The sequence below is a fragment of the Chrysochloris asiatica genome, unplaced genomic scaffold (genome assembly GCF_000296735.1).
Source record: "Chrysochloris asiatica unplaced genomic scaffold, ChrAsi1.0 scaffold00034, whole genome shotgun sequence".
In the NCBI taxonomy this organism is placed as follows: Eukaryota; Metazoa; Chordata; class Mammalia; order Afrosoricida; family Chrysochloridae; genus Chrysochloris; species Chrysochloris asiatica.
The window spans coordinates 2,828,210-2,851,018 of record NW_006408552.1 but is presented as its reverse complement, the minus strand read 5'-3'; the positions used below and the strand labels follow the sequence as shown (position 1 = coordinate 2,851,018).

The 22,809-nt window shown below is 54.2% G+C and overlaps 1 protein-coding gene across 1 annotated transcript in view; it reads left to right on the top strand.

Moving 5' to 3' along the window:
• The window catches only part of RASA4 (RAS p21 protein activator 4), a 32,396-nt gene that overhangs the window by 6,165 nt on the left and 3,422 nt on the right, over positions 1–22,809 (top strand). The window contains exons 2-21 of the mRNA XM_006859828.1: positions 976–1,032; positions 2,471–2,584; positions 3,085–3,146; positions 4,165–4,294; positions 6,154–6,235; positions 6,522–6,653; positions 6,909–7,000; positions 8,130–8,247; positions 8,453–8,603; positions 8,860–8,924; positions 9,194–9,306; positions 9,529–9,721; positions 9,932–10,069; positions 10,954–11,098; positions 11,383–11,552; positions 15,407–15,544; positions 16,107–16,242; positions 17,587–17,707; positions 20,456–20,520; positions 20,658–20,775. Coding sequence (XP_006859890.1) covers positions 976–1,032; positions 2,471–2,584; positions 3,085–3,146; positions 4,165–4,294; positions 6,154–6,235; positions 6,522–6,653; positions 6,909–7,000; positions 8,130–8,247; positions 8,453–8,603; positions 8,860–8,924; positions 9,194–9,306; positions 9,529–9,721; positions 9,932–10,069; positions 10,954–11,098; positions 11,383–11,552; positions 15,407–15,544; positions 16,107–16,242; positions 17,587–17,707; positions 20,456–20,520; positions 20,658–20,775 — 2,340 coding nt within the window. The remainder of the gene's footprint in view (positions 1–975; positions 1,033–2,470; positions 2,585–3,084; positions 3,147–4,164; positions 4,295–6,153; positions 6,236–6,521; positions 6,654–6,908; positions 7,001–8,129; positions 8,248–8,452; positions 8,604–8,859; positions 8,925–9,193; positions 9,307–9,528; positions 9,722–9,931; positions 10,070–10,953; positions 11,099–11,382; positions 11,553–15,406; positions 15,545–16,106; positions 16,243–17,586; positions 17,708–20,455; positions 20,521–20,657; positions 20,776–22,809) is intronic.

Sequence of the window (22,809 nt, the reverse complement as noted above, 5' to 3'; positions counted from 1 at the left end):
TCACTCACTGTTTCTCTGGGTAGGGTCCCACACTCCGCTTTTCTCCCTTGATGGTCCCAGAGACCTCAGCTCCTGGACTGAAAAGTCAACCATTCCTCTCCTTTTGAAAAAAAAAAAAAATGTCTACCTTTACATTTCCAACCCTCACAGTCAGTCCTGATAGCAGTTAGTCACTATTGTGCCACATGAGTAAATCCACTTCCTTTTAATGGGTGGCCAGGCCAAGCCACAGGACTGTTCTAGGTAATCCTCTTTCCCTTTTCACAGTCCCATCCCTGGGCCTGGCTGCGGCCCTCCCAGATTCAGGACCCCTCCACACCCAGAGACAGATGGAACTGAGCAGCCCTTGGTTTGCTCTCCCCATTCCGTGTCTATTCCAGATGGCTGGAAGACTGGGATTTGTTTACTCCGACACTTACTCATTCAACAAACACTCCCAGGACCCCGTACTAGGTCTGGGGTCCCAGCAGTGGTCCCTACCCTCAGGTAGCTCCTCAGATGGGGAGGTTCTGCTGTCCTTGCCTCCTGAGCAGTGATGGGGAGAGGTGCCACTGCAGGGTCCCAAGAGCTAATGCCTCCAGCCTCTGAGACAGGGGGCTCTTGAAGGGGGGCTGAGGCTAGGGGACGTGGGAGGACATTCAGGTAGGAGACAGGGCAGGAGTGACAGGGAACCTACAAGAAGGCTGCTGTTCTGACTTATGTTCCTCCCCACAACAAACCAGCTGGGATGAGGGTGGGATGGGCAGGGAGAAGCTCCCTTTACCTGGGCAGGGCAGCTGGTAGGCACCTGCCCCCCCAGACTGAGAGGAGGCTGAGAAGCCTCGAGGGCCCAGTGCAGGAGCCCACACAAAGCTTTTTCCCCAGAGTCTCAGATGTACCCCTGCAGAGAAAGGGGATCTGGCTGTAGGCTGGTCCTTTGGCCTCGCCTCCAGCTGGCCTCCCTCTCAGCCCCTCCTCTGGCCCTGTGTCTTGCAGTGGTGGCAGCAGTGACCCTTACTGCATTGTGAAGGTGGACAATGAGGCCATCATCAGGTACAGCTCACCCCCCAGGACTGGGCCACCCTCTTTTCCCCATCTCACACTCCCAATGGGGCTCCCACATGCCTTGACACATCTCCTAGGATGGGGAGGAAGACCTCCCTGTAATCATCATGCTAATCAGGCACTTTAACACCTGTTCAGTGATTCCCAACTGTGGGGCTGGGCACTGGGCCAGGAGTCTCTGGCCGGACTCTAGTCCGTGTGCATTCTTTACAACTCCAGGAGGGAAAGATGAAAAGGATTACAACCACGCAGCAAGGACTTTAATTTAATTGGGCACTGTCTCTATCTAACTCTTACAATAAGCCAGATATTCTGTGATTACACCTTGCTACCTATATCCACTTCTCCCGGGTGCCTCGTCCTCCACTGTGCTGCTTGGGGTCCTCAAAACCAGCCTTAATAATTCACTAGAAGGACTCATGGTACTCAAAAAGGCCAGGATGGTTATAATTACAGTTTCTTACAGCAAAAGGCAGACTGTAGAACTGATGTGTTTCAGTTATGGTATTGGATAAGAATTACCATGGACTGACAGAAAAACCAACAAATCTGTGTTGGAAGAAGCGCAACCAGAGTGCTCCTTAGAAGCCAGGATGGCCAAACTTCGTCTCCCGGGCTTTGGACATGTTGTCAGGACGGATCAGTCCCTGGAGAAGGACATCATACTTGGTCAAGTGGAGGATCAGCAAAAAAGAGGAAGACCCCCAACGAGATGGATTGAAACGATGGCAGCAGCAGTGGACTCAAACATAACAATTGTGAGGATGGTGAAGGCCCAAAGCTCCCACCATAAATTACATTGTTAGCATCACTGTCTGGGATGACTCATGGCCCCCTGGGGGAGAAAATACTCAAATATTCCAAGGGCTTAAAGGTTCTGTCCCAGGAACAAGTCAAGGGCCAAATCTTAAGTTAACCCTTTACTGCATACTTGGTCTCCCATACACAACACACACACACTCGTGGAGTCCCATGAACTGAAGGCTCTGCTCCTCAGGGATTTGGCTAAATTTGGGTGAAGACCTGTCCAGGCAAGACGTCATGGATTTTCATCCCAGTGCTTCCTGGGAGGACTGCCTGACCCCAAGCGTCAGCTTGGCCTGCCTCCTGCCTGCACCCTTGCACATCCATGTAGCATCAGGAGCTGAACTGGAGCTAGGAGGCAGGTCTGGTTCCAGCTCTGTGACTGTCACCTCTCAGTCTCTCCAAATGTGAAAGGACACCACCCTGCCCCACGCAGGGTAGAGGGACCTCAGTGAGGGAATGCGTGTTGGTGGAAGCGGGGTCTGGGACAAGAAGAAGATATGAAATCACAGAGACAGTTGTCATCATCAGGGGTGGGAAGGGTGGGTCCCTTCACCATTCCTGCCTTGCTACAGCCAGGGTGTAGGGTGGCCTGGGAGCTGCTAAGAGTCCTCTCCTATAGGACAGCCACTGTGTGGAAGACCCTGTGTCCCTTCTGGGGCGAGGAGTATCAAGTACACCTGCCACCCACCTTTCACTCTGTGGCCTTCTACGTCATGGATGAGGATGCCCTCAGGTGGGTGGGTTCCACTCTTCACCTGGGGTAGGCCCACATCACTGCTGCTTCTGCTGGGGGGTTAATGTCCTCTTTGCAGCCCTTCTGTGTCTGGCCTCTGGTACCCGGAGGGAGGGGAACCCAGGAAGGGTTGGCGGATGCAGGGTTTGAGCAAGTGGTTGTCTGCATGTGGGTTCATGGTGCCTATACCACATCATACATGTGCCTGTGTAGGAATCATATGCACCAGTGCCCAGGGGCGGTGTGAGCCAAGAATGGGGACCCAGAGAGCATGAGCTTGGCATGTATGTGGGCATACTTGCTGGTTCATGTGTAGAAACGGCACATGCCATGACAGGGCCCAAAACCCAGGGCCTGCAGAAGGACCTCAGAACTGGTCCTTGTTGTGGACCCCCAAGTGGCTGGCATGGCTGGAGTGCTCTCCGTAGGGCCCCTAACTGGGTGGGAGGGGAAGAGGCACTAAAGCCCCACTCAGCTCTGACTCTGGCTCCCCACTCCAGCCGGGATGACGTCATCGGGAAGGTCTGCTTGACTCGGGACATCCTGGCCGCCCACCCTAAGGGTAAGCTATCAGGGAGGGAGTCCATGGCCAGCTCTTGCTGCCCTGTTCCCATCCTGCTCTCTGTCTCCCTCACTGGTGTGCTGCGGCCCAGACTTCCACACACTCAGGAGGCCTCCCCTCAGGCTCCTTCAGTCCATTCTAACCCCCCCAAAGCCAGATCTGTGGCCCCTGCACCCCCTGCTTCTGGGCCCCCATGTAGCTGTGGGGCGGCGTCTTTAGGGTGATGAGGTGCTGATGCTGGTGGGATGTGTGGCTGCTGCAGGCAGGGGAGGGACCCCCTTCTGCTCCATTGCTGAAGGGTAGGGGCCCCTTCTCCCCACTGGGCCACTCCTTCTGTGGCCCCTCAGCCTGGGCCCACTACTACTCAGTCATCAGTTTGAGGGGGCACATCTAAGGGCTGAAGGACCCTGGCAGGACTCGGGATGCTGACATGGACACTGCCCTTGTCCCAGCGAGGGTTCAGACCAGGAGTTCGTAGGGGGTTCGGGCCAGCCAGGAGTTTCCTCAGGCTCCCAGCACACACCTGCTCCTGTCCGTGAGGCTGGGGCGGGCATGTGGGGGTGGGGGAGAGGAGGGGACTTTGCTGACTCATGGGGCCTCTGGTCCTTGCCAGGCCAGAGGCCTCTTCTGCCCACAGCCTCGGCCAGCCCCTCTGGGCCCCAGCAGCCAGAATGATGCTATTCCTTGGGGTCCTTCATTATGCCCCCAGCCAGGCCTCAGGCCCTTCTCCAAACTGCCCCAGGAAAGAGGCATTCTTCCCCTATTTTAATATGGGGAAACTGAGGACAATCCCATGACTAGTTGGGGGTCAGGCTGCCGAATGCAGTAGTGAGGGCAGATTTGATTTCTTCCACCTGCTGTTGTATAGGCTCCTCAGCCTCAGTTTCTCCATCCATCACCGGGAATCAAGGTGTTCAGGATTCTCAGGGATGATGGAGGGGGTACCTGGTGGGAGATGACAGGGCGGGGGGACATGCCAAGGGAAAGGGCCTGGCCCCAGCTGAGCCTCCATCCGCAGGTTTCAGTGGCTGGGCCCACCTGATGGAGGTAGACCCAGATGAGGAGGTACAGGGAGAGATCCACCTGCGGCTGGAAGTGGTACCTGGGCCTGGGACCCCCCGGCTGCGCTGCTCTGTATTGGAGGCCAGGTGAGAGGTGGAGCTGGAGAGCGGGACAGTGCATCTGAGGGACCCCAGGGCACTAGAGAAAGCGAGGGTGATGCTGAGCCCCTGGACCTTGCCCTCCCGGCCCCGGCCCCCTCTGTCTCCTCCCACCGAAGGGAAGAGATGAAGTTCTAAAGGTGGGACTGCAGGTGTCGTCGAGAGAGTTTAACCCCCACAAACCTGGCCCGATGTGTGACTGTGTGTGTAAGGGGAGGCCATCAGTGGGGTGAGAGGGTGGCAAGAGTTATTGAGACCCTCCAGATGGCATGAGTGGATGGGGGACCGTGAGTCACCTGGGAAGATAGGTGGTCTGAATCACCTGTAGCAGCTCCCCCACACCCAAGGTATTTTAAGCTGCAGGTCCACTCCCGACTGGGCCTGGGGGGTGTGCATCACCGGCTCCTCTCCGGGGGAGCTCCAAGGCCACCTCCACAGGGTCCTTCCCTGGCTTGGGCCTGGAGGCCAGCATCCAGCCAGTGGGCAGCCGGCCTTTCTGGGGTGAGGGTGTCTCTCCTGTAAAAGAAAGGGCTAGGAGGAACGTGGACGGCTTGTGACACCCCTTCCCTCCCCCCTTTGGCCTTTACGTTCACTTTGAAGCTGCTCTGTGAAGAAGTACCACTGGCCATCATCAGCTGGCTGTGGACAGATGTCACAATCCTCCTGATGCCCGCTACTTCCTCATCCCCACCCTATGCTCACCCCCTTCCTTCTACAGCTCTGGCCCTTGGGGCCGAGCTCCTGAGGCCTCAGGGCCTTTCCTCCCAGCCACCCAGCCACCAAGCTGGGAAACGCCAATGTTTTTCTCCCTACCCCTCCTGCCCCTCCAAGAATCCTCTCCCAGCCCTCTCCTCTCCAGACTGCGAGGGACACTGGGCCTCACATGCCACCCGCTGTCCGCAGCAATGAGACCCTTGCTGGGTTTCTGAGGCCGAACAAAAGCTGCAGGGGAAGAAAGCATGTTCTTCTCATCTTTCCAGACAGATTATTAAGGCCAAGTTCTGAATGGGGCCAGAAAGCAGGCAGGAGACAGTCCCAAGCTTCTTTCAGTTTAAACCTTAAAATACAGGAGAGAAGACAGGCAGAAAGACCCAGAATCCCAAACCCACTGCCGTCAAAAGTCAATTCCAGCTCATGGTGACCCCATAGGACAGAGACAAAACTGCTCCTTAGGGTTCCCAAGGTCATACATCTTTCCCAGAGCCTCATCCCATGGAGCAACTGGTGGGTTTGAACTTCTGGTCAATAGCCTGATGCTTAACTCAGGGCAGAATGGAGTATTTCTCTGACACAGGAAAGGACTGGTGTCATGGTTCTCCAGAGGGTTCTAAGTCAGCGTGCTGTGGGCAGACTGGCCTCAGTAAATCCCCATCTATGCAAACGGGAAGGATAATCCAGGCCCCACATCTCCACACACTCCAGTTAAGGCCTACTGTGAAGCAGATATTCTAGAAGCCTGTTGTCTCACTAAAACTCCATGAGGTAGCATTTACCATCTCTGTTTCACTGCCAAGGAAAAGGGCTCAGGGCACTGGGGCCCATGGCCCAACTGTTGCCATGACTACAATTTCAACCCCTCCCTCATCTTAGTGGGAGCAGCTGGTCTGCAGTTGTCCAGTCAGAAGGAGCTGTGGCACCTACTTTGGGAGGGGTCCTCCATCTGGGGAGGTGTCACATGGGGGACAATGGGCCAACAGTCATGGGAACTGAGGTCCAGAGGGGAGAGGCAATGTCCAGCCACCCTGCAGCCAAGAAGCCCAGATTCTCCCCTGCTACAGTCATCTCATGGTGACAGAATGGTAGGTGAGGGAGCTTGGGTGACAAGTTATTTATCTCCCCTTCTCCAGAGACCTAGCCCCGAAGGACCGGAATGGCGCTTCTGACCCTTTCGTCCAAGTGCATTACAATGGCCGCACACAGGAGACATCGGTGAGGAGGCCAGGAGGGACAGGAAGACTCAGTGTTGGCCATCACAGAGGGTCCCAGGCTTTCAACCCTTCTGCCTTCACCCCCGGTGCTACTGTTTTGCTGTGTGGCCTTAGGACAACTCTCTCACCCACTCTGAGAAATTGGGGTGTAAGGGACCTTCACCTGGCTGCATCAGGGTCTTTGCAGGAGAAGGCGTGTGTTTGGGTGGAGGGGGGTGCTTTGCCATTGGCTGGGCCTGAGGAGCCCTGTAGAGTCACGCCCACCTTGGCTGACCCTCTCTGGGCAGATTGTGAAGAAATCGTGCTACCCACGCTGGAACGAGACATTCGAGTTTGAGCTGGAGGAGAGGACCCCAGAGGCACTGTGCATTGAGGCCTGGGACTGGGACCTGGTCAGCCGCAATGACTTCCTGGGCAAGGTGAACCCCGCTAGGTGGCAGCACCTGTCTCCTTCCGAATACGGCCCCCTCCCAAGGCCCTCCCTCCAGCTTCCCCAGAGAGGGGCGCTCAGAAGACCTGGGACTCCCCAGAGCAAGAAACTCCCCTCTTCCCATGCTGCTTGGACCTAGGAACCCTGGAACAATAACCCTTCCCCCACAAGACCAAGAGCGGGTAAAGAAGTCAACAGAATATCCGACCCCAGCTTGGCCGCCCTTCTCTGCTCTCTTCTCTAGGTGGTGTTCAATGTCCCAGGACTGTGGGCCGCCAAGCAGGAGGAGGGCTGGTTCCGGCTGCAGCCTGACAAATCCAAGAGCCAGCTGGATGAGTGAGTGCTGGGGGCCTGGCAGCAGGGTGGTGGGCGCTGGCCCCCAAAGGAAGCTGAGGGTTCCTACAGCAGGCTGGTTAGGGGGTCTAGGTAAACCAAGTCCAGGTTTCTTTCAGCTCTTATCTCCCAGGCCAGGACCCTTCTCTATCCCAGGCCCTATCCCACTGTATCCTGGACTTAAGCCCTGTACTTCAAAGCAGTACAAACCCGCCCCTAGGACCTTTTCCTTTAAAGATTTTCTTGCAGACCCCAGGACTCCCGGTTGGTATACTTGAGCCATAGCTTAGACTGCTTGAGGAGGTTCTCCAAGAATAGGGTTGCTAGGTAAAAACAGGACACCCCGTTACAACTCAATTTCAGATAAGCAGTGAGTTTTAGGGTAAGTATGTTCATGTAATATTTGAAATATACTAAAAACTTCACATTTTACCAGGCATCATATTTTTGTTTTTCTAAATCTGGCAATTGTTTCCTGGAAGCTCCTGCCCCCCCACTCATCAGCCCTAAGGCGTTCTGGTGTGGTTCAGTAGGATAAGCACTGGACTGCTAACCACAAGGTTGATGACTCAAACCCACCAGCTGCCCCTTAGAAACCCAATACAGGATTGCTATGAGTCAGAACTGACTCGACAGCATTTAATAACAATCCTAAAGTGAAGGCTCACAGTGGCCCCACATGCCCTATCCCACTCCTGTCCCCAGTAACTCAGCTTTGCTGCTGTAGACCCCCAGCCCCAGGGCAGGGGTCTGGGCAGAACTTGCCAAGGCCACAGAACTTGCCAAGGGCGAGGCTTGGGTAAGAGAGCTTAGACGTTAGGTCTAATGCAACAAGTTGCTCGGCCTGCCTGGACCTCAGTTTCCCCTGAAGGGAGCAGTGGATGGGCATTTGCTCTAGGTGTAAAGTAGACAGGTGAGGGGAAGTGTTTTCTGAGCGTTTACAGACTCGAGGCTGGGGTGCCCCATATGAGCATGGGGGCCAAGCTTGGAGTCTGCAGGAGCAGAGAAAGCAGCCTGGGCAGAGAGACTGTGGGACTGGCCCCTAGGGAGAGCCACTGGAAGCCTTGGGGAGGGGCCATGGCCCAGGATGGCCTGGTTCCCTGGTGGCGAGGTCATGGGCTGCCCATTCCAGGGGCAAGCTGGGCTCCTTGCAGCTGGAGGTGTGGTTGCGGGAAGAGACGGTGCTGCCCTCCAGCTGCTACCAGCCCCTGGTGCAGCTGCTGTGCCAGGAGGTGAAGCTGGGTACCAAGGTGAGGGGTCCCTGGGGGGAGGGGGAGGGTCCTCCTAAACCCACTCCACAGAATGAAAAACCAAGTCCTCAGGATGGTAAGGGGCTAGCCAGTGCTGCGCCCTGTCCTCACTGCCCCTGGGGAAAGTGCCCCACCCCCGTGGTGCTCTAAGCCCCACCCACCCCCACCTCCCCCAGCCTTGCCTCTCCTCGCTGCCTCCTTGCAGAGCCCAGGGCAGCTGATTTCACTCATTGATGAGACCACCAGCACGGCGTGCCGCCAGGAGGTGGCCACCAACCTGCTCAAGCTCTTCATGGGGCAGGGACTGGCCAAGGATTTTCTGGACCTGCTCTTCCAGCTGGAGCTGGGTCGCACCAGTGAGGCTGGTCCAAGGGTGTGGTTGTGAGGAGGGCTGGAGATGCAGGGAGGGCGGAGAACTAGGCAGGCCTCCTGGAAGAGACTGATGGGTCAGATTAGAAGTGAGGCGACAAAGAGCAAAGAGGTGGTACAGTAGATGGGGTGGTAGCAATTTGGCTGCCTACTTAGGGTCCAGCTTAGAGCCCCCAGCCCCAGGGCCCTCTGTCCTCCTGAAAGCATTGCCCCTCCCTCACTCAGTGGAACCTCTCCTTTTAGGTGAGGCCAACACCCTGTTCCGCAGCAACTCGCTGGCCTCAAAGTCCATGGAATCTTTTCTGAAGGTGAGTTTCTTGGTATATTGTCCTTTATACAGGAGGAGACCAAGAGAGACCAAGAGATGGAGGGACCTTGACCTCTGGTCCTTTATCTCTGGTGCTCTTTAAGGTGAAGGATTCCATTCTTTCACTCCGGGAGCAGCTGTGCACGTCCACTTGTGTGGTTAGCACCTTCTACACCATGCTGTATGGGTACAGGGGGCGGGAGGGGAGGAAGCCAAGAGCAGGTGGCTGGAGGTGGGGAAGCGGCCAGTCTGGCTCTCCGTGGTCCCCAGGTGGCGGGGATGCGGTACCTGCACGGCGTCCTGGGCCCCATCATTGACAGGGTGTTTGAGGAGAAGAAATATGTGGAGTTGGACCCGAGCAAAGTGGAGGTCAAGGATGTGGGGTGAGGCCAGGGGCAGCCCTGGGGAAGGAGGGAAGGTCAGATCCAGTTGCTAAATGCGTGTCTGGCTCTTCCTGCCTGGATTTACCTATCTTTGACTATGCCACGTTTCCACCTTCTGTCTTTGTGCCGCTGTCTCTCACCCTGTTCTCCCATCTGCCCACGCTGTGACTGCGAGCGCAAATCGCATCCCCTTTCTCTGCCGGCTCATCCCGGCTCACGCAGGTGCTCCGGGTTGCACCGCCCCCAGACCGAAGCTGAGGTGCTGGAGCAGAGTGCGCAGACGCTGCGCTCCCACTTGGGGGCGCTGCTGAGCGCGCTCAGCCGCTCGGTGCGCGCCTGTCCCGCGGTGGTCCGCGCCACCTTCCGCCAGCTCTTCCGGCGTGTGCGTGAGCGCTTCCCCAGCGCCCAGCACGAGGTGCGCCCTCTCCCAGTGGGGTTGGGGAGAGAAGGAGTGGGAGCGCGGGACTTCGTAGAGGCCCTAGGGGCACCAGGATCTTTGTAAGGGTGAAGTGCTAGGAGCCAAGGCGGGATAGGGATGTGGGAAGAGATGGAGACCGTGGGCAGGGTGCTTCAGGAACCCAGGCCTGGGGATAGACAGCCCGGCTGTCCCCTGTCGTCCCTTCAGAATGTGCCCTTCATTGCCGTCACCAGCTTCCTATGCCTGCGCTTCTTCTCTCCCGCCATCATGGCACCCAAGCTCTTCCACCTGCGGGAGCGACACGCAGACGCCCGCACCAGCCGCACCCTGCTCCTGTTGGCGAAGGTGCGGACCTGCGAACAGTGGTGGGCTGCCCGGTGCGGGGTTGGAGAGGTTGCCCATCCATGCCTGGACTGGGGTGTGTCTCCAGCCAGGCCACTGATAATGCTCAAGCTAGCCCCGTACTTAACAGTTAACAAAGGTTTCGCACAGTTAGCCTGTTGTTAAGTGCCTTCGGTTCGGTTCAGACTCACAGTGACCCTATATAGGGTTTCCAAGGAGCAGCTACCTGAGCCCAATCTCAGAGATAAAGTAAATGAGGCCCAAGTCCTACAGCTTGTCAGTAGTGTCGCAGTGGCTTCAAACCCAGATCTACTTACTCCCTGGGCCCATCACTGCTTGAGTAGATTCCAACTCGGAGAGATACTATATAGGGTTTCCTAGATTGTAAATCTTTACAGAAGCAGACAGCCTTATTTTCCTACTGAGGAGTGTCTGGTTGGTTTGAACCACCAACCTTGTGGTTAGCAGCCCAATGCTTATCCCACAGTGTCACCAAGACTCCTTACGAAACCTGCCCAAACCCACTACTACCTAGTTGATTCCGACTCATGTAGAATTTCCTAGACAAATTATTCATGGAACCAACAGTCTCATTTTTCTCCAGAGGAGCTGCTATTGGGTTTGAACCACAGGCCAATGCCTAATCTACAGGGACACCAAGATTCCATTATTAAACCTGCAGAGGAAGCTTAATAAAGTAGCCCTAAATGGTCTCGCCTGTAGGAAGTCCCCAAAAGCTTCACTCTGATGAGTTAGACCGGGATGTCCTGTGGGAATGCATCATGGGCGTCTCAGGCTCCATCTCCACAGCTGAAATGGTACAGCTTTAAGGGTCAGGTGCAGTGGTCAGGCCCCTAACCTAGGGAGACCCACCCTTCCTGCCCCAGGCGGTACAGAACGTGGGCAACATGGACACGCCAGCTTCCAGAGCCAAGGAAGCATGGATGGAGCCCCTGCAGCCCACTGTGCGCCAGGGCGTGGCCCAAATGAAGGACTTCATCACCAAACTCGTGGACATTGAGGAGAAAGAAGGTGAGCGCATCGGCTTGCAGCCGGCTCTCACCTTCGCGTTCTCCTTTGCTCCGCCCACCGCTGCCTGTGCTATTCACGACTCCTCCCACAGCCTCCTTTTGCTCGGACTTTGGCTCTGCTCACTGCGGCCTGAGCCTTACGGCTCCTCCCACAATCTCCTTTGCTCCGCCCACGGCTCTGCCCATGGCTGCCGGAGCCTCATGGCCTCTCCCACAGCTTCCAGTGCTCTGCCCTCTTTCCTGCTCACCTGGCTCCGTTTTCTCCCTTCCTTCCCTACTTGGCAGAGCTGGACCTGCAGCGGGCGTTGAATGTACAGGCACCGCCAGTGAAGGAGGGCCCACTATTCATCCACAGGACCAAGGGCAAGGGCCCTCTCATGTCCTCCTCCTTCAAGAAATTCCACTTCTCCCTCACTACTGAGGCCCTCAGCTTCGCTAAGACGCCCAGTTCCAAGGTGGGTAGGAGTGGACCTCAGTGGAGCCCACCCCAGGACTTACAGGGTCGTAGAAGGAGGCCAGGCTGGGGCGCTCTGTAGGTGACAAGAGTCGTTTCCCATCTGTGTGATGCTGAAGTCTTGTGCAGAAGGGTCATGGGGCAGTGGCTGCAGTGTCCAGCCCTGATTAGGGGCCTGAATAGGAGAGGGCGCTGAGGGGTGTTTCCGGGAGACCAGGAAAGCTGTGAGGAGCTGGAGCAGATCTCTGGAGTCTTGGGTTCCAGTTCTGGCTCAGCCATTTCTGCTTCGGGAAGTCATCATCTCGCTGAGTCTTGAGTTCTCGGTCTGTACATTTAAAGAATGGACCCTATGTACCAGGTTACTGAAGGAGCTCTGGTAGTGTAGTGGTTACGACTCGGGGCTGCGAACCTCAAGGTCAGCAGTTCGAAACTACCAGCTGTTCCGCGGGAGAAAGATGATGCTTTCTGCTCCCGTAAAGATTTACAGCCTCGGAAACCCTGTACAGGGTCGCTATGAGTCGGACCCGACTCCACGGGCACATAACAACAACCAGGTTACTGAGGATTCCAGAGGCGCCCTGGTGACACTGTGGGTTCAGCGGTTCGAACCCACCAGTTGCTGTGGGAAAGATGAAGCTGTCTGTTTCCCATAAAGATTTAATCTCTGAAACTCTATATAGGGTCACTGTGAGTCAGAATTGACTTGATGACAATAAGTTTATTAAAAAAAAAAAAATTGTGACTTGAGGGAAGGTTTACAGAGCAGATCTTCAGTTTTACATTCAACAAATCACAGTTTTGCTTCATTACAATGATTGCAATCCCCTCCATGTACCAACAGTTAACAGCATTTAGCTCTGTTCACTTCAACTTTGCATTCCTCCCTGGCCTCCTGCTACCTTCATCTTTCCTCTGCTAGCCCCCCCTTGTTGTTTTACTGCCTTCCCTGTGACCCACGTCATGGGTGTGCCCTCCAGCCCGTGTATAATTTTCCTTCCCTCCCACTCCCTGTAATCATCATAGATTGTTTCTTTTATCAAGAAAACTTCTCCTACCACCTAAGACAGGCAGCGTCCCTTAAACAATCAATAAATAAGGAGGATTCAGATGCAGACAGTGCAGACCCGGTCAGGAGGCCAAGCCCCTGTGGGCCCAAGCGTTGTTGACGGTCCAAACCATAGGCTCTGAGGATCAGACTTTAGCTACCTAGTAGACATAGCAAACTGTCCCTCATCTGATTATTCAGTAATGCTTGTTAGTAATCTCATACATGAGCCCTGGATATCCACAGACAAATGTAAAAACCTTCCCTAAAAGCCGAGACTGTAAATTCCAAAAAGGCAAGTCCCCCCCATCCAAAAAAAAAAAGCTAAAGAGGATAGAGAGAAACACTGTAAACTGATGATATATGGAGGGGATAATAATCAATGTAATGAAACAAGCTATATGAATGGTTGAATGTGAAGCTGATGATGTGCCCTGTAAACTTTCACTCAATCCAAAATAAAAACACTTAATTAAAAAAAAAGAAAACTTCTCCTTAACCTTTTACAACATTGATCTCATACATTATTTGCCCTTTTGTGATGGACTAATTTCACTCAGTATGATATTCTCCAGCTTCATCCATATTGTGAGGGGTTTCACAGATTCATTGCTATTCTTCAGCATTGTGTAATATTCCATTGTGTGAATGTACCAAAGTTTGTTTAACCATTCTTCTGTTGATGGGCATTTAGCTTGTTTCTCATATTTTTGTGTCTCTTGTAGACAGTATATTGAAGAATCCTGTTTTGTTATTCATTCTGCTCTGGCTCTTATTTTCAGTGTAATTATAGATAGATGTGAATTAAGTGCTGTCATTTTGGTGTGTGGTTTTTTGTGGTACTTCTGGGCTCTTTGTTCCACATCATTTTATGTACTGAGTTCATTTTATTTGCGGGTTTTCTTTTTTTCATTTTCTTCATTTCTTTTGTGTTAATGTGTTGTGCTAACTCGCTGATTTTCCTTTTTTTTTTCTTATGATGTGAAGGTGTATTAATTTTCTTTGCGGTTACCCTGTAATTTATTAATTTTTTCCCTATTTAAAATAGTCTGTGTTATTTTGAATTCCTTGGACTTTAGAAGTTCTGTATTTACACTATTCCCTCTTTTTGCTTTGTAGTAGACTTCATTGTAAGTTGATATCTCGTGTTCCTTGTTTTCAGTCTTACAGGCTTGTTTTACTTCTATGTCTGGGCTGAGTTCTGGGTGATGTTATGTATGTTAAATTCAGGTTATTGTCTGCTGTTGTTGGTTCTTAGTCCAAAGAACACCATTTACCATTTTTGTAAAGTTAGTCATTATAAATTCCTTTAATTTCTGTTTATCAGTAAATGTCCTAATTTTGCCATCATATTTGAAGAACGGCTTCAGAGGAAAAACCAACCGACCAATCTTACTTAACTCAAGAGCAGGAGTTAGTATTTAATCAAGTTTCAAACCACCTGTGGTGTCAGCTGACTGCAGTGCATCTCAATTCTGACGCTGGGGCTTGGCCCTGGGTCCTGGTGCCCAAAGGGGAGCTAGGGCCAAGCAGGGAGCCTGCTCCTGAGGCTTCCTGGGGAAGGAGGGCATCAGCTGTCATGCTCTAGGATGGTCCCGCCTTCTCCTGGTTTCGTGAGTTCCTGACTGACAAGGAAGACATATGCATAAAGGGGGTCTATGACCCCACCACCACCACCACCAAATACATCTTCCCCCTTTAGCTGCCTCCTGGGCCTTAATCTCTAAGAACCTAGCCCAGGATTCTGTTTGGCTCAATTGTGGGCAGAATTCGCCAGCTACTTCCTTTGGGAGACCACAGCATGGCCCTTCTGGCCCTGACTGTTCTGTGTGTCTTCGACACCCCAGCTGTGAGGTTCTAATAGCTACTTGATGTCCACCTGGCTCTCTCCCCTCTTGGTGCCCTCTGGCAGTTCCTTATCCCATGCTGGCCATCTACCCCTGTTACCTCTGCTTGTAGCATTCCTCTAAGCCTACAGGGCCGCCAGATCTCTTCTGGTCCTCACAGGACTTCACCCCTAAACCCAAGTCTCCCACTTTCCAGTGTTTCTAGCTCTAGGAAGCAGTCTGGCTCTTGTGATCCCTGCAGCTTTTTTCTGCAACCTAGTTCCGGTAGGGCCCACCCTCGCCCTGCTCTGGCCCTCCACATTCCCGTGAAGCCCCCTCAGACATGCCCCACCCCGCCTCCTCTCTGCATGGCAGCAAGTCTGGACTGAGGACCCGCTGCTCCCTCTGCTGTGTCCGTGTGTCTGTGTGTATCTTTCTGTGTGTGTGTGTCTGTCTGTGTGAGCGTCTGTGTCTCATCTCTCCTGGCGTCCCACTCTCCTCCTCCCAAGCACTGCCCCTGCCCCTGCTGGGTTTGTCACCAAGGTCGGTGGGTGTGGTCATCATTGATGTGAGTGTTTGAGTAGTTTTTCTGTCCCATTTGGATTTCATCCGATCCTATGACATGGCATTCCACTCGGGTGTGGCAGGGGACATGGAATAAGACCTTTAGAGCCTGGGAGAGAATAAACATGAGTGGGAAGATTCATTCATGCAGAGGCTCAGGGCTGATCGGGGTCAGGCCTTGCTTTTCTGCCTCTGAGAAGGCTCCATGTCTAGACAGCCCCCAGGACCTGGTTCATCCTCTCCTGGTTACCTGGCACTCCACCAGCCGTCTGCCCTCTGTTCTGGCCAAGGTCACTCCTGGAAGGGGTGGGCACTGTGCCTCTCCCATGAGCCCATGCTGCAGAAGGGAAGACTGAGGCCAGTGCTAGGAAACCTCTGTCTCAGCTGAGCCCTGAACCTCCCTTCCTCTGCTGGCTCCAGAAAAGCTCCCTCATCAAGCTGGCCAGCATTCGCGCAGCTGAAAAGGTGGAGGAGAAGAGCTTTGGCACCTCGAACGTCATGCAAATCATCTACACGGATGATGTGGGCCAGCCCCAGACCACCTACCTGCAGTGTAAGGTGCATGGGCAGGGGCCGAGCCGGGCACTGCAGGCTGGGGGCTGTGGGACCTTCTGGACGGGCCCAGTGAGGCATGAGAATCTTGTTCCCCCAGCTGTCAGCTGTTACATGTGCGCACAATAGGATGCTTACACGTGCATGTGTCTGCGAGTCTTGTGTCTGTATATGTGTACCTCTGTGTCTGTCTGTCTGTGTGTCTTTGTGTGTCTCTATCTGAATATCTATTGTCTGTCTGAGTCTTCCTGTGTGTCTGTGTCTGTCTGCCTGTGTGTCTGTGTCTGTCTGTGTATGTGCATGCCTGTGTGTCTGTCTATGTCTCTTTCTGATGTTTGTATTATGTATGTATGTATATATGTGTCTGTATGTGTGTCTTCCTGTGTATTTCTGTCTGTCTCTCTATTTGCCTGTCTGTATCTTCCCGTTTGTGTCTCTGTGTGTGTCTGTTTGTCTGTGGGTCTGTCTGTGTCTGTTTGTGTGTCTGTGTCTGTCTGTCCGTGTCTATCCATCTGTGTCTGGGAACCTAGTGGGCCGTGGCCTGTGTCTGATTAGTCATCCCTTGTAGTGTGTGAACGAGCTGAACCAGTGGCTGTCTGCGCTGAGGAAAGTGAGCATAAACAACGTTGGTCTACTGGGCTCCTACCACCCTGGCATCTTCCGTGGGGAGAGGTGGAGCTGCTGTCACCAGAAGGATAAGACAGGTGGGGGGGGGGGCACCTGGCCACAGCAGGCCTCAGGCTCTCGATGGGGAGAGCTGGTCTAGCTGGGAGCTCCCTGCAGAAAACCAGTCCCTCCAGATGTTGGGAAGAACAGGGTTCCTTGACTAGATGGTTTGGGAAATGGCACAGACACCACCAGCATGTTGAAGGCTCTGAGGAGGCCTGCAGATGCCTGGGACCCTGCTTCTAGTTCTGTTTAAACCCACACTTCCCTAACGCATTTGACAGGAACTTTTCTTGTCCAATGAGCTTCTTGCAGAAGGGTGCTTCAGGGAGCATACTTTTGGGGTGCCCACTCTTGAGGATTTGAGAGAGCCCTGAGTTTGCACACCTCTACCCTAGCAACCTGGTACCAGAGCTAAGCTGGAATGGAGAGAGGCTTCAGAACTTTGGGCACTAGAGGGGTGGCAGGAAGGAGCTTTTTGCTCAGGCTTTCTGTGCTTACAGAAAAAGGTTCCGTGTGTGCCGTTCAGGACACCGGTCAGGAGCCACATGTGGCGACGGAGCTCGGGAATTGTGGGTAGTGCCGCTGAGGAACTAGAAATGGAGTTTTAGCTCTTTAGCATGTTAGTTCACTTTCGTTCAAGTCGCCTCACAGAGTGAGTGGCTACCCTATTGGGCAGCACAGTTCTAGAACCTTCAAGATGTGTTCCCCTCATTCTACCCGCTTTACCAAAGACTAACCTTCCAGTCCCAAATTAGACTCCATGCTTAAAATACCTGTTCCCCAGGCTAAGCCAGGCCTCAGCGCCCCCAAGTCCCCGACCCCTCCAACTCTAGCCCAGCCCTAGATTTGAGGTGGGGATTGGGGTCCCATAGACAGACCCCACCACCCCCTGTAAAGGGGATCCTTGCCAGTGACAGTAAGGCTGGCTGACCTGTCCTTCAGCCTGTGGCTGTCTTGCCATGGGGACAGCATTGTGGGCAGCGCCTGTCAAGTGGAGGGAACCAAGTTCTGAGAGGCTAACTGACTTGGCCAGCTCATTGCCAGTTGCAGACCTCATTCTGGTCTACCTGCCAGTGGTATTCGAGGAAGATAGCCTTCCAGAAGTTACCCAGATCCTCCAAGGAGTGTCTTACACAACCCCAACACTCAACAATCACATATCCCAGATGCCCTGGGAAGGTGGCTACAGACATGGCTTGGACCAGAACTCCCTAGCTTGCTCTGCCCCCAGCCCAGCCCAGAATGGGGGCCCTGAGTCCATTCCTCTCATCCACTAGGCCTCAGTTTACCCGCCTCTACAACCAGGAAGTGGGACTCGAGCTCAGAATGCCTGCTTGCAGGCATGGGGCCTGCCTGTAACCCCGTCTCTCTGCCCCCAGATCTGGGTTGTGATAAGACCAGGTCACGGGTGACTCTTCAGGAATGGAATGACCCTCTGGACCACGACCTGGAGGCCCAACTCATCTACCAGCACCTGCTGTGTGTGGAGACCACTCTGCGGTGAGGAGGGGGCTCTTCTTGGCTGGGCTAGAGCTGGCTGGGCACGGTGGTCTCCTAATCAGGCACAGCACCTTGCCCAGCCTTGTAGCCACACTGGGAGAGGGGCACCCAGCTCTCTGCAGATCAGATGGAGGCCCCAGGACTGGGATCCCAGCGTCAAGCTGCTCCCAGCCTCCCAATATCAACTTTCCATGGTGGCGCAGAGCACATGACCTATTCCCCATTGACACTTCCGGGATTGATCTCCTCCCTCTGCTGACAATCAAGTACCCCCTGGTCACTCAGCCTTCTCCTCTCGGCTCCTTCTTTCCCAGTGACCTCAGTCCCTCCCTGTCTACTCAGACCTCTTCCCGAGACGTGCTGACCTGTCCCCCTGGACCCTAGCTCCCCTGGCTACACCCAGGCACTTATAAGCTTCATTTTATTTCTGTTATGGATCAGATGAAGCTGTGGAGCAGATCGTTCCCCGATCATACACATGGGTTTCATGTCGTTGACTGCAGGCCCCACAATGCAATATCACTCCTCCCAGAAGGCAGGGCTGGTGCCTTCTGAAAGCTCTAGGGAAGAATCCACTCTCTTCCTTTTTCAGCTTCTAGACGCTACCTTCATTCCTGGGCTTGTGGCCCCTTCCTCCATCTACAAAGTGGATTTGATCTCTGGTTCTGTTCTCCCATGGCTTCCTGCTTCCTGTGACTTTCTTGCCTCTATCTTATTACACAAACTCTTGTGTGAGTGCATTTGGGGCCCACCTAGGTGATCCAGCATCCTTTTCCCAACACAAGATCCTTAACTCAGTCACATCTACAACGTCCCTTTTGCACTAGAAGGTAACGTTCACAGATGCTGGGGGTTAGGACATGGATATCTGGAGGGGTGAGCACTATTCAGTCAACTACACCTGCTCCTCCTCTGCCCCACGTTTGCAGTGCAGATCCCAGGACCCACCTCTGTAAGGCCTCTGTTGCACACACCCTTACCCCCTGCTACCTCTGCTGTTGTGAGCCTCTCAGCTGGGTAACCTAACTGTAAACTGAGCAGCTCACCCAGTCTGGAGAAAAACACTGTGCCAGCTGGCCCGGCTTCCACTTCTTCCCCGGCCCTGGACCTCGAGCAATGCTGCCAGGGGTCCTCATCTGGGACTTTGGGGAGAGTTATTGTGACTCTCTATCTGGACGGTCTCCTCAGTGCTCCTTGTTCTTGGCCCATCAGTTGACCGCTCCTTCTCTAGACACATCTTGTTGGCTTCCAGGACCTACCATACTCTTCTAATTTTCTCCCTCTCTCAGCAGCTGTGGCTCCTCCTCTTCCTCAGTCTGCCCTGTGTCTTTAAATCCCACCTATGCCCTGAGGACCCCCACTTCTTTCCTCCCTGAGCTCCATATTCATCTGACTACCTATCTGGCTGCTCCACTTGAATGTCCATTCATGACCTCAAACCGAACTAGAGACTATTTTTCTTAAGTGCCGTCAAGTTGGTTCTGACTCATCATACGCTGGATAGGGTTTCTGAGGAGCAGCTGGTGGGCTTCAACCAAGACCTTGCAGTTAGCAGTCCAGTGCTTATCCAACTATGTCACACAACCACCAGCCACCATCACAGACATGGACCATGTGTAGTTGTCCTTCCAGTTGGACGGTGTCACCCAGCATCGTAGCCTCTCTGTCTGGGACTCAAGAGTCTGTCTTCTCCAACGGTGGCCCAGTGATGGCCGAGCAGAGGCTGTCCTCACCCTCCCGCAGGTTTTCATCTTCTGCACTAGGTCTTAGACTAGAGACGGTGGGAGTCTCTGTTTCCCCCATCCCCGGGCCTCTTCCTCCCTGTGGTCTCCTCTCTGTAAACAATTCCACTGCCCACCTAGGTGCTTAGGTTGCAAATTTAGACTCATCCTTGGTTTCTCTCTTTCCCTCACCTTCCCCAGCCCCCACATCCAACTGCTCAACAAGCCCCCTTGGCTTCACATTCAGAATAAATCTAGATCTAACCCCCTCCTCCCATGACTACCCCACCAGTGCACGCTCTCCCATTTATGGCTGGGACTGTGCGGTAGCCTCCTAACAGGCCCCCCTGCCTGCACGCCAGCCTTCCTGGAAGAGTCCCTAGAGTGATCTCAAACATGAAGCAGATGCCATCTCCCCTCCACAACGCCCTACACCCCAGCTTAAAACCTCGAATGGTTTTCCACTATGGCTACAAGGCCTGACGTGCCCTGTTCCCTTGTTTCTCTTCCAGCTCCATCCCTTTTCTTTGCTGGGTTTGCTGTAGCTGCCCTTGTCTCTGTGCTGTTTCTGGGCATCATCATGCTTCTTCCCACCCCAGGGCCTTTGCATGTGCTGTGGCCTTTGTCTGAAAGCTCTTCCCCCAAGTGTTCCCAGGGCTCATGCCCTCCCTAATTCAGCTCTCTACTTAAATGTCCAAAAGGCCTTCCCTGAGCACCCTGGGAACATCTTACACAAACACACACCCCTTCTCTGAGGGACCACTCTCTGAAGTTGTGTCACGTGGCGAAGCATCCGCACATGCTGTTTTCTCATCTGTTGGCTGTCCCCCAACTATACAGTGAGCTCTAGGAGGGTAGGACTCCCAGTCACGGCTCTGACCCCAGGACAGGGAATGGTGCCTGGCTCAGCTCAGAAAATACCCACCAAGGCAATGAGTGGAGGGAGAGAGAGAATGGTACGCACACCGGTCCACAGCTCTGGCAGACACAGGTCACCAGCTGCCCCTCCCTTTGTCCTCACCCACAGGGAGAAGCACCTGGAACTGAGGGGGCCCCCAGAGGCAGACAGTGTGCCCGCAGGCCCTGACCCAGGTAGGTCTCTCCTGTCTGGGAGTTCTGTGGAGAGCAGAGGGCAGGACCTGAGTTAAAGGGTCTCTTCTGGCCTGCACCTGGACGCACCAGGCATGGGCAGGTGAGGGACCCTGTCCTCACAGCCCTCTGCACCCCAGCCCCCAAGGACGGACTCATCCAGCTGTTCCAGGTATTGCAGGACCTCAGGAAGGCCCACAGCGCCAGCCCCACGGCCATCCCATCCTCGGAGCACAGGAGCCTCCCGGAGTTGCAGACGTGAGCTCAGCACACCCTTGCCAAGCCCCTGCCAGGTGTCAGGAGACCCCAGTCCCCTTGGTGGGGTACCGAGCCCTGGGGAGTCTCCTAGGTGGAGGAGGTGAGGAGGTCCAGAAGTCCAGACCAGGCTAGGCCCTGGCCCACTATCACCGACCACTCTCTCTTGGCTGGCTGCTCCCTGTGGCCCTTGAATCTTGCCATTGGAGCCTCCTTTCCTGCCTCAGACAGACCCTGCAGAAACACCCCCCCCACCAAAAAAAAAAGTCCAGGCAGAGGCTCTGGGGGCTAGGTGGGGAGGGGACACACTCTCCTCATGGCCACTACCTGTGCTCCGGGGCGGGGGGAGGGAGGCCCATGGTGCTCTAGGGCCACAATAAACCTGTTTTAATTGCCTTGGCGCTGGGAATCTCATGATGGGGTTGGGAAAGAGTGGGCCCAGGGGGACCCCAGTAACTGTGGGTGGGGTAACCAAGGACTGGGGCTACCATCATAGTCTTTGTGCAGCTCCCTTCCTCTCCCCCAGAAATGGTTTTCCACCACAACCCTACTCCCCCCACCCCAGCCATTCCCCAAAGCAACACCCTCCCCCCACCCCTCCACCCCCACCTGAGCTGGACAAGTCTCTCCTCGTACTCAGAGCCCCAAGCAAGCCCATGGTCCTTTGCGCAGGACTCCTCTGAGGACTGTTTGGCAGAGTTGGGCTTAGAACTCAAACTCAGAGCCATGACCTGGCCCCTGGCAGCACATGAGTCTGCCCACTGGGCATGGAGTGGGCACCAGGCCAAGCTCCCATTGTGGCCACAGTAACAGGATAGAGAGTGACCTCCAGCTCCCCTCCCCCACAAGGCCTCCAGCCAGGCCTTGGCGGCAGAGTTGCCTCCTTCACTGTCTAACCCCAGACCCTAAGGGTCCACTCTGGCCTGATGTTTGTGTGAAGCCTCTACATCAGAGACCCTAGGCTGGTTCTGTTGAGCGAGAATGAAACCGTGGCACTGAGGGTGGAGTCCCAGTTTCCCAGGAACCAACCTTTCCTTGGTCTCCTCAGAGGCCTCACAACTCCATCCTCTCTCACGAGACCTCCTGGCAACCCCTGCACGTTGACCAGGAGGGGACCCAACCTCTCTGGAACTGTGATGATGGCCACTGGATTGCACAGCTGAAGGTGGCTGACATGCCCAGGCAGGATGTGGATGGTAACAATCCCTGTGACTGACCTGCTGTGGGCAGCCTGGGTCCTGTAGGCCCAAAGATCTCCAGACAGGGTTCTATGGACCTCTGCCTGCCCTCACCCAGTGCTCAGCGGCCACAAGGGTAGACCAATGCAGGGAGACCCACAGGGGCTCAGACACATTCAGCAGTAATAGTCTTCGCACACAGAGCACACCCCTCCGGTTGCATCCACTCATTTTTTCCTCCCCACAAGCCTAGCATCAGCACCCAGGAATCCAAGGCAAGGTGGTAATTTGCTGAGGGTCCCACAGCTGGAACATATGGAGGAGTTGGGTTTGGGAGCAGACATCCAACTCAGGATTAGTTGTTTATTCAGTTGTGAGGAGAAAGGGGTACCTTCGATTAAAGAAATAGAACAACCAAATGCAATAAAAAGGTTGAGAAATGGTATTTTACTGAGATAATTATAAATGTGGACACTAGCTGACTACGTGACGATTGTTTTTATGGTCTGGTACAATATCGTGGTTATGCGTATGTTTAAAGAGCCCGTATCTTTAGAACCTCCATTTCTGTCAATTTGTCATAATGATGGCTTCTCTGTTGTTATGATGTTGGAATACGGGCCACTAGTATTTCAAATCCCAGCAGGGCACTGACGCGCTGGATGGTTTTTACATGTGGCAAGCCTCTAATGGTGAAATGGCTCAGATTGAACTGTGATCCTCAGAGATACTGTGCCGATTTGGCAAGACCGTGAGTCCCAGTACTGTTGTTGTTGTTAAGTGCCAGGGAGTCGGTTCCGACTCATAGTGACCCTGCACAGGGTTTCCGAGGCTGTAAATCTTTACAGAAGCAGAAAGA